Below are 11,298 nucleotides of genomic sequence, written 5' to 3'. Positions count from 1 at the left end.
GATAAGATTAGGAGTATTCACCTCAGAGTACATTATTTATGCATGCACTTTGCTCTCCCAGAAACACCTGCTCCTCTAACAGTCTGTCCCACAAACTCCCTCCCCGGAGCTCAGGCCCTTCTCTTGTAGCATCTGACTGCTCAGGGGCACACACTCGGTTGAGCTAGGAGCCGGTCATGTGTTTGTAACTGTGAACTCCTGTTTGGAGTGCCAGTGGATTCTCATCTCCACACTCCAGCACCCCTGCCCCCACCACTGCTCAGGGTTCAGGGTCCAGTGAGTATTTGGCCCAGGATTCAGTGCCCCAGATGGTGGGGACCCAGACGTCTATCAGGAACTGGAGTGGCGGGACGGTCCATGCTGGTTGCTCAGCGGTGATGGACAGCAGCAGCAACTGCAGCACCTGGGAGCTTAGTAGACGCGCAGATCCTCACCCCAGACCAGCTGAATCAGAACCTGCATTTTAACAAGATCCGCAGGTGAAATAATGTACTTTGTGTTTGAAAAGCTCCACTTCTCATCGAAATGGTTCCTGACCGCAGGGCAGGGACGCAGCTGTACAATCTTCGTCCGCTCCTTGGGGCTAGGTCAAGCGCAGTAGGTGCATGGGAAGTGCTGGGGTCAGTCTGAACATTGGTCACCCAGAAGCAGCCCCAGTGAGGCCAACTGGAAGGACTCTAATCCACTGGGCCCTGACCTTAACATTAATCAGAAAAGGAGTGAATTGGCAACCACAGCCAGATAGAAAACTCAGAATTGAGATCACAGCAATAAAAAGAGACATCATCAGCAGGTGACGTTTGGCCTCTGGCCTTTTGTGTGTGGCACAGGGAAGGACAGCTTCCGCGAACATGGCTGCAGGGCTCTGCTCATCCGGCTGCATGGGACCCTGATGACGCAGGACACGCCAGTCAAGCACTAGTATGAAGAGCTGGTACGTGCAGGTTTCCCAGAACCAGTCGGTAAGTGGCAGTTTTCAATAAACAGACACTCCTGCTCCCTAAAATGTTAGGGGACCCTTGACAGAAATACAACTACCCTGAACAGCAACAGTCCCAGTTGGGTGATCCCTGTGGCTCAGAATAGGCAGCTTCTCCTTTGGCTAGTGACCCAATTGGTACTTGTTTTTTTTTAGCCCTGTGGTTCTCAGTGTCTACCTCAGTGTCAACTGGGTACTTGAACAAGTATAGGGGTCTTTTTGTCTATGTGTCGGTGTGGGCAGGGGTGAGAGGGTGGGGAAGGTGACGGGAGACAGAACGCTGGACCTACGTATCAGGTTGTACGTTCTGTACAACTAAGAATTGTCTCGCTCCAAATGCTATTTGGTCCCTGTTTGGGAAACTGCAAGTCAGTGTACTTAAAAATGGTGTCTAGGTTGAAACAAAAGAGCAGACAGGCTGTTGCTTTGCCAGCTGAGGTTACTGCTAAAAAATCACTGTCAAAGACTGTATTGTCAGGGAAGATGCTTTGAAAACTTACCAGTAAATTGGGTGTTGTTATAACTTGCATGTAATAACCACTCAAGCAAAATGCAGCAGCAGCTGCCATTATTCCCATGATGCAGCTTTACCTGAAGCTGAGAATATAAATGCGTGAATGGATAAAGCCTACCTTCTATGACATTATCCTCATCGGACTGGGGTTGTTCCCTCAACCTTACATTTATTCGTTCCTGGGAAAGAGTCTCCATAAGAATTCCCAGGGGGTGAGTAGAGGCAGCTCTCTGAAGTGGTGAAGGGCGTGAGCTCTGGACTTGTACCTGCACTCCAACGCTAATAGGCTGTGTGGTCTTGAGAAGTTGTGCCAGTGTGCCAGTGTTCTCGTTTATTAACCAGCAAAAGAAGCTGTCTGTGACAAAGGGCTGTTGTGGGGTTAAGTGCATAATACTGCCTGCATGGTAAGTGCTTAATAAATGTTAGCCATTAATAATAAATGTTACACTATTTTTTTCCTGAAAAGATCTGTCAATTCAAAAGCGAAACTGACTCAGAGCCCAAGAACTGTGCAGTTTCATAAATGCCTAGAGAAATTGCATTTAAATGATTTTCCACTCGGCATCCAGTCCTTTTAAATTTAGTTCTTTAATGCCATTAAGCTCCTCTAGCAGTAGAATTGATTTTCCTTTCCACTATGAAGATGCTGGTAGCAGGATCCTTTAACAGATGAAAAAATGGTATTATACTTTCCAACCACTGAGAAGTCGAAATTTGGGGGTTTTGCTTAAGGCAAGTTGTGTAAGATTTTCCCCATTTCTTTCATTTGCTGCAACATGCGTGCTAGCACAACGTAGGGGTTTGTACATTATGCTTAAAAAAACGTGATGGGGGCAGCACCATAGCATGTGGGAAAACCCGGGGTTTTAAGATTTTTGAGTCATGGTTTTGCTACTTATTATTTTCGAACCTTTGGGCATTCTAATATTCAAATCCCCAAATTTTCAGTTTCCTTCTCTACAAAATGGGAGAAATGCCTACCCTAGCAGTTTGCCAAGGATGAAGGGACAATGCCTGTGAAATGTGTCACCTCATGCCCATAGTGTTGAAATCATTAACTACTATTTCTTTTGTAAGAGAAATTGGCTTTAGAAATTTATAGTTGCTGTTGGCTTTAAATATACATATGTGTAATATTTTATTTAAAAAAGGCTAAAGCATATATACCAATATTTTTTCTCTCTTGGGGATTTAATTATAGGTGATTTTATTTTCTTTGTACTTCTTGATCCTTTCCAATTTTTTTCACAATGACATGTATTATTTTTATGATCTGAGAAAGTTATTAAATATGAAATCAAGTATGAATTTATGTCAGCATATATGCACCTATTCATCAAAATTTAAGGCCCTTCGTTCTCAAATTCTGACTCTAGGTCTATAAGGCCAGAAATAATATCGTGAGCGATTTCAGCCCAGTTCTTCTATCATGAATTATAGTTCTACATTTTGGGCCCACTTAACATTCTGAGTGTTTAAAACAGGTAACATGTTCACATGATCCCCAAAAGTTTTTAACAAAGGTATTCAGTGAAAAGTCTTGTCTCCCTATGTGCTTCAACCTGGCCAGTTTCTAGTGACTTTGCTAATCCTCTCCCCCCCACCCCAAATCTGGTAACCTCTTTATATAAAAATAAATATGAATACATACTCTTATTGTACAAAGTGTTTTAATCATTGAATTTAAGTTAACGTCGGCTAACACTAATTACTTGATGCTTTAGACAATATATAGTTTTCAGAGCTCAGGTAAAGTTTAAAGATACTTATAATACTCTTAATTAGTGTTCATAAAATTGCCTTCAGTTTGTCCACATGGTTACGGCTTGCATACTGAAAACCGTTCGTAATTGTAATGTAGGTCCTTCAAAAAGCAGAGCCCAAAGCCCAAGCTTATGTGCCACTGCCTTTTTCAGGAGTGCAAATCCAAGGAAACCGGAGAGAAGGGAAAGGGGTGATATGGGGAAGGAGGGAGAGCCAAGACCAGGGTGAATTACTAAATTGGCCACCAGATGGTGTCAAGCACAACTGATTTGACCTTGACGACACTCTCTTCCAAGAGATGAGAGGCAGGATGGCTGTGCATCTCAGGACAGTGCACATAGGGGAGAGAGGAACCGATCTGTTTACAATGGCGGAGCCCGCCCATCTCTCATGACTGGCCTGGGAGTGGAGGAAGCCCCGGGGAGGAGAATGCCCTCTGTACAGGCAGCGGACGAGGTGCTGTTGGTTTGTGTGTATCCATGAGCTGTTCGCCACAGGAGTAGCTGGGCCAGAGCCCAGGACAAGTGTCACGTGAGAAGGATCTAATGTTCTTTAAGACATGGCCAGGTACTCCTAATAATTCACAAAAGCCTTGCTTTGCCCCTTTAGAGAATGGGATATTTGCCTATCTCACGTATTCTCTGATGTCCTGTTGACAATGTAAGGCAGTAAGAAGAACTGTTTCCTGTAGTACTATTAGAGCATACAGCTAGGTCATGTTCAAAATGGAAGAGACTTCAGATTATTAAATACATCCATTTCTGTGAAAAATATGAAAATTGAGGTCCTAGACAGGTCCTCCAGACTCTACTTGTTTTTATGTAACCCTTAAGTACTTCGACCCAGGCAGCCAGCAATCAAACCATTAGAAGCCTGGTCCCGTTCTGGCTCAGTTTCGCCCAGCTGGTTTCCTCCTCATGGTCAACCAGTGAAAAGTCTCTACAGGCTTGGAAGAGTTGCTGCGTTGGCCAGGGCTACACTACCGCAGGACAGGACGCTGTGTGGACGTTCGGAGAGAACAACCTGAGTTCAAAACTATAGTTTCAAAAGAGGCGAGGAGGACTATCAGAAATTGGTTCACTCTAAAAGGAAGTTTTCTTCTGATGTTTTTGTGCTGGTAAATTTTTCCCTTTTAACATTAAAAATTATTCATAGATATTGCTATTTCTCCCTATTTTAATTACTAGAGTACTAGAAATATGCAGATAAATATACTACAGTCACAAAAAAAATTTGTGATGAAAATATCGTTACTCTTGGTCTTTATCTTTTTCACTTAAAGATAAAAATACCTTAGTTTCTAATAGTTTTAATAATTTTTAAAGTACACTTTTGAAAAGTTTACTTGGTAACACTGGAAATGATGCATCTTGGAATAATATAGAGAACAGAATTTAAATACTTTGATGATATAATCAGCCACAGGCTGAATCTATTAAAAAATATAGTCCAGTTTCTTTTTAATTTAAAAAAGTTTTACTTAATTGCTTAAATTAAAAAATAACATTAAAATAATCCTACATATAGTTACAAATGACAGTGTGGCTTGAAAAAGTCTCTTGTGATTTTGAAAAGAGAAGCATCATGTACCCACGATGGGAAAATGTGCAACTAAAGACTTCCAATCCTTGGTATGCCCAGAGGACTTAAAAGACCCTAATATGAACATACTCATTTTAGTCAACCACTTTGATGGAATGAACGCTCGCGAGAGACTGAGTATGAGTTGATCTGGTTCCGAGAGATTTGGAAGCCAAAGTAGTACTTTCGGGATGAACAGTCCGGGGATATTTTGCTGCAGCAGCTTGAGGAATGGTTTGCTGAAAAGATAAAAATCTGTTTTAATAATCCCATAAAGTTATACATATTAAATATCATCTTTATCATTAAATATCATATCATTTTATCATCTACAATTTAACCCAACAATCGTTAAGTGTCAGTGGATTTAAGCAATGAATCGGATGAAGCAGCCATTGAAACAAACAAGATGTGGTCCTTTTCTGTAAGGAACCCACACCAGTTAGGGTGACTGCGCAAGAGGAGCCATGGGAGCCATCCATTCCTTAAGGAGGACTCACGTGAGTGGAATCTTGTCACGTTTACAGAAGCCGAAGTATAGAAAGGGACTTTGTGGTGTTTGGAAGAAGAGTACGCCCAAAGCTCTCCTCTCTACTCATTCTATCCAACTTCCTCCCCCTTGTATCCAACTGTTAATATGTGGAGTCCAATCCTGGGGAACACGTGGGAAGCCCTGCAGAAGTCCAGTCTGGTCCTTGCTTCAAACCAGCATAAAGCAGGTCCCTCATATTTCACCTGGTTCGCCTGGGAGTTGACTAAATGTTTTATGATCACACATGAGGCAGTCTTCCCAGAGGCCTGGTGCTCCCTTAATGTGGACCACAACTTTCTACACAAAGAAATAACTAGATGTTGAGCACTTATGTTGAGAGGATGTGTACACTACGTCCATGCTCAGAGGAACATCTTAGACATGAGCACTGAAGCATTAAAGTCAGGGCATATCTGCCTTCACCTGTACGTGTAACATGTTAAAGTTCATACTATGTTCATAAGTATACGCTACATGCATACACATGCATAAAAGGTACACGTATAAGATTTTCCTGTATTACATCCAAAACAGCTTCTTAGTAGGCAGTAGTGGAGTTTGTTATGCAGATGAGTCACTCAGTCCACCTCACCGACTAGCACATGCAGATTCTGATCAGGTCTTCTACTTAGAAAAGTCATCTCAAATACTTGTAAAATTATAAATTTGATGAAAACATTCACTATATATTTCAAAAGCTCTATGATACAGCTATGCAGGTCTTCATTTCAGATTCTGCTTAAGAATAAAAGTTCCTTTTTAATAAAATGGAAAAATAACCTTAAAGTATTTTATGTAAATGTTTCTTTGTACATAAATAACTGGGTAATCATTACAAATGGAAGATATTCTTGCCACTAGTATGAAATTTTAGTTGCTAACCCCCTAATCTGACCCTGTTGAAAGAGGTGTTTTTCCCTGAGGAGGGCGGGCGGGAGGAACATGGAAGAAGTAGACCATGTGACCACTGGTAGCACAACCTACAAAAATCCGACCTACAAAAATCCGGAAGGAAGTAGCCCCAGGACAAGCAGCCACGCAGCGGGTGGGGCACAGTGTCAGAGATTTGATTACTGGTTTATTAGACATAAGTGTTTCTGGTAGTTCCAGATCTTGATTCCTGGGAAAATGAAAAATTTTACAGAGGCCTGCCATCATGTCTGTCACTTAATCCAAATTGGGCAACGATGGGAGCAGCGTGTGGCTTTCTGATTCATGGCCAGTTGCTGGAGAAGTGCTGCGCGATAAGCAAAGGGCAGTTTGGGAGATAAACATCAGAAACAGGTTGTTAAGTCTTCAGTTTTGCTCCTTATTTCTCTTCTGTAAAATATGAATTTCTATTATTAAAGCAAAAGGTTGTCTAAATTAAACATAAACACATGTGTGTTCTCTGTGAGCCTTGTCTTAGTGGACATCTTTATATACGTCATAAGTGCTGACAAAAACAGAAATGTGTTCATGTCTTCTCATTTCTGATTATCTCATGTATTAAACAATACATAGAGATGTCATCTAAGGACTTTCAGAGTCCATCCAGTTTATGAAGGCTGTGCCACCCTCTGACTTTGTGCCTCCTTGTCGGTCTTCCACCTCACTGTGGTCATACTTCACCTGAGACTAAATATAAATAATCAGTCCCGCTTCTCTGGATTTAATCTAGTGACCAGAGAAAAAAGGATTTAAAATCATTCCATATGTCTTTTTTACTAATCCTCTGACAGACAAGCGGGCAGGATGTTGTCTAATATTGAGAATTTATATAGAAGGCCGTTCTCTTTTAAAATCAGTCCTGTTTCTCTTTAGGGATATGTTCTTGCAACTTTTAAAAATTAAACTTTTTGAGATAATTATTGATTACATACAGCTATAAGAAATAATACAGAGGTATTCCTGTATCCTTCTCTAGTAATTTTTATTAAATTAAATTTGCTTATAGTTTCCAGTTTACAAAGTGCCTTTCTACATCTAATTTAATTTTCACATTAACCCTAAGTTCTGACAATAAACCCTAGGAGCTAAGTACTCTCATCACTCCCGTTTTACACAGGAGAAAACAGAGGCTCCCATGTTTTACTTGTTTTCTATATGACCGCAAGGGCAACAAGTAACACAGCTGGGGCACTAACTTAGGCTCTTTTTGTTTATTTTTGCTTAAATTCCATGTACTTTATGGCACATGGATGTATTATAATTTGAAATTTTTTCCAAACTAGAAATACTCTGACAATTGCATTGAAAAAGGGGAAGAAAACTTTTTTTAAAAGGAGCAAAAATTAAAGTAGGGAAGCATTTCTTGTGATCGAAAACCTGCTACATGAACAGCTAGTTAATGAATCGACCATTTTTCCTTCTTTTTTAACTTAATGAGTAATCATTTATATATTTACCCTTCTGACCACTGACATACTGGATTACTTTTTGTATTTGATCATTTTTACACTGTTGAGAAGAAACAAATGTTTTTGAAATAATTTCCTAAAAGAAAAAAGTCAGATTCAGAGCAGGTGTGATAATTCTAAGTATAGAAAGACGTTAACAGTAAAAGGCAGGATAAGAACTGGTCATCATGAATGTTGATCTCCTCAGCATGTCATTTAAGTGTTTATTAGTGTATAAATCTCAGGAAAACGATTTTGACGAAAGGTCATTAAATGTGGACTCACCACCGTGACTGGATGATGTTTTTCCACAACAACCGAGCTCATGGGAGGAGAAACTCCCATTATAGCTAAACTGCTGCTAATTCTGTGTTTTGAAGCGAAGTCACATCTCCCCGTGATGCGGGCCGTAATTGTCCTTCCGGCTTTCTGCTGTGCAGATGTCACAACTCTGGGTACGTGCTAAAGAAGCAAAGAAATAACCCAGTTGGTAGAAAATCCATAGCCAAATTTAGAGTACTGTTGGTTCTATAACTTACGAAGAAAATATACAGGCACTTAAAATAACTGTATATTCAACCAACTTTAACATGGAAAATATAAAAACTTAAAACAATGAGACAAAAATTAAAACATAAAAACATAAAACTGAGCACCGCAAAACTTTAACTTTGGTACACCAACTATTTTATAGGACTTCATAAAGTTTTTAAAGGGATTTTATTTAGAAATAATTACAGATTTATAGGAAGTTGCCAAGGTGTAAAGAGATCCTGTGTATTCTTCACCTTGATAATTGTGATGTTAAAACCAGGAAGCTAACATTGCATAATGCGTGGGTAGAGATCTGTGTCACTTTATTACATGTGTGGATTCCTGTAACTGTCATGGCAATCAAGAACTATCACACAGGACTGTCCCATCCCCGCAGATCTCCCTCCTGCACCCTCAGTGGTCTCCGTCTCCCTTCCCCCGCCACCCCCAGCCCTGGGCCACTGTTTTATGAACTGTTTTATGAACTCTTCTGGTCCTTTTGCATAACTAATACCATCCTTAAGCAATGCTTTGTGTTCTGCCTTTTTTCTTAGAGTTGTTAGTATACTTTTTTCCATGAATAGAGAACTGCTATGATTTTTGAGAGGTTTTAAAACCAACAAACTACAGTTTATCTAATTATCTCAGTTCTAGCAACGTTTTGTAAAAAAAGAATTCCCATTTTCTAATGAGATCTTCTGTAGTATATACTGCAAAACAATGCAACGACCAGATCAAAAGGTAACACACAGTAGCTTTTACAGGTTTTGTAGCTTCCTGCTAGACAATGCTCCGTAAAAAGTTGTATTTACATCAGGAGCAATACCTATGCGTACTCACTTTTCCCCCTCTGTCAACTAATCACATTAGCTGGGCCCAAAGCAAAAGGAATAAGAAAAGAAAGGAAACTGAAGTATTCTACTTCTGTTACTAATTGTGTCCACAGCCAAGTTACTCTCTCTAAGCCTCAAGCTTGTCATTTACAAAATGGAAGAGCAGCAGTAACGGCCTAATGATACCCTTTCATATTCATTCAGATGAAGAGAAAGTTAGACGGGAAACTTTACTAACTAGCTTAAAAATCCAACTAAAATCCCTCAGTTATGTATCTCAAATGGCCTTAGAAAAGGCAAAGCACCATCTATTGTTCAAACTCATGAACTGCAATTCATTTGCTTGTATGACTGCCTAATGTATTTTTTGAAAAATGTTTCCACCACAAAATTCTGACATTTAACTTATTGAGGATGTATGCAGAAAGGAAAGACTTTTACAAATGAGGAGATTATTTCACTAGAATGACTATCCTTTCTCCAGTTATTTGTTTCCCAAATCACACTCTTCCCTTTAGCTACTGGATATACTGGGGAAGACTGGAAAACATTATGAATGTTCACAGAAAGCCTCTGTGATTAAAATGGGGAGAACAGTAACTAGGCCTGGATCACAAATCTCTCTTCTTTTCCTGTTCCTAACAATGTCGACTTCACATTAGTCATCCAACTAGTACCCAGGGTGGGGGAAAAATAGGTTTACAATTGTGAGTGCACAAAACAGAGCTCATTCTTGTATTATTATTTATCGCATTAAATACAAACAACTGTAAATGCTACTTTTGTTATTTTGGTTCTTTTTAAAAACAAGAAGACATATTGAGGTGAATCCGAGTATTATACTTATATAAGGAAGGACAAAACTAGCCTTATACTTTGATCTGTGATTCTCTTCTCTCCCTAGCCTTAAAGGCTATACGTTTGTGAATGAAATTGAATGTGAATTTGTTTCTGAAGGAGTAGAATGTAGTTGGAGGGGTGGGGTTGAAGAAGGGCCGTTTTTCAAGTTTCAAAGACTTCAAAATTAACTCAAGTGATCAAATTGTGTTTAAAAGTTAGTAACAAAAAGGGTGGTAAGTACACTCATTCATTCAATTCTTCCCATGCATTTTCAGATTTATATATAGATGCAGATGTATAAATGGTATAGTCATATTTTAAGGGAATTTTGAAAAATCTAGCTCATGTGTATTATCTGAATATGCAACGTGAATGACAAACCAGAAATTTAAATGTTTATTTAAATGAGATCATCTGTATAGAATCACAAGTCAAAGTGCATAATCATGAAAAATAAACACAGCTGAACATATTTGGGGTTGAATTTTGGTGTCTTATTTCTAAGTCAAAGCTCCCTCACACATTCAAATTTCTCTTAACATTTTTTTAAACTTCTTTCAATCAAGAGCAAACATGATAAAGAGCAGATTTCAATATATTTTCCCCTTAAGTTAGTAGTTCCCAAAAGGCAGCTGGAATGCTAATGATGACCAATAGCCTGGCTGACTCTGAGCAAAGGCGCCTTCTGATGGCCCGCGAGGGGACTGTAAGACCTAAGACCTATTCTACCACTACCTTTCCTCCTGTGTAAGTGGTCAGGCGGGGAAGAAGAGGGAGACAAGCACATCAAAACCATCTCAGGATCTTTACAAAATTACATGCCTTTGAGCCGAGCTAGAGGAGGGAAGGGTATAGTGTTTTTAAAAAAAGCCCTGCAGAAGTGAGTCTGATATGCTTGCCTTGTCTCCCTACACCTTGCTCTGAGAAACACTGCAGATACAGGCTTAGCACCAGGAGGATGAGGAGTCAGAAGCACGAGGTGCCCTCTCTGCAATTCTTACCGTGTTAACCGCGTGGTTCTTTTCACTGCGGGTCAGTTCTCGCACGATTACTCCACCCCCCCCGAGAACACTCTTCCCCGCTAAGCATTTTGTAATGGTGATTCTAGGAACACTGTTCGTATTTTCACTTCATTCATGAATTAAAAATTAAAGCCTAATCAAATCAAGATGGTGTTACTATAGAGTGGTACTATTAATACCATGCCTGCATCCAGGAAAAGGGAAAGCTGCAGCTGAACAGCAAATATACAAAAGAGTCATTACCTCGTAAGTTCTTTAATATAACAAATTTTTTTTTTAATTAAAAAAACCTCTAAATTAAATCTATTTTTCCCAAGTAGT

At 39.7% G+C, this 11,298-nt stretch overlaps 2 protein-coding genes across 5 annotated transcripts in view; one reads left to right on the top strand and one right to left on the bottom strand.

Annotated features, from left to right (window-relative positions):
- Positions 1–2,016, top strand: part of ANKDD1B (ankyrin repeat and death domain containing 1B) — a 51,809-nt gene extending 49,793 nt beyond the window's left edge. The window contains 2 exon segments of the mRNA XM_053918182.1: positions 831–956; positions 1,949–2,016. Coding sequence (XP_053774157.1) covers positions 831–956; positions 1,949–2,016 — 194 coding nt within the window.
- The window catches only part of POC5 (POC5 centriolar protein), a 45,929-nt gene that overhangs the window by 4,748 nt on the left and 29,883 nt on the right, over positions 1–11,298 (bottom strand). For 3 of the 4 annotated variants that reach the window (XM_045197901.2, XM_045197900.2, XM_045197902.2), the window contains 2 exons: positions 8,034–8,210; positions 3,167–5,077 (listed from right to left, as the gene is read on the bottom strand). In XM_045197901.2, the coding sequence (XP_045053836.1) occupies positions 4,934–5,077; positions 8,034–8,210 (321 nt within the window). In that variant the 3' untranslated portion in view covers positions 3,167–4,933. Of the gene's footprint in view, positions 1–3,166; positions 5,078–8,033; positions 8,211–11,298 lie in introns of those variants that run through there. The other variant, XM_024563627.3, reaches the window with a different exon arrangement.

The sequence above is a fragment of the Desmodus rotundus genome, chromosome 1 (genome assembly GCF_022682495.2).
Source record: "Desmodus rotundus isolate HL8 chromosome 1, HLdesRot8A.1, whole genome shotgun sequence".
Taxonomy (NCBI): Eukaryota; Metazoa; Chordata; class Mammalia; order Chiroptera; family Phyllostomidae; genus Desmodus; species Desmodus rotundus.
Note: the sequence above shows the minus strand (reverse complement) of the source record. Positions and strands in the feature narration are given on the sequence as shown.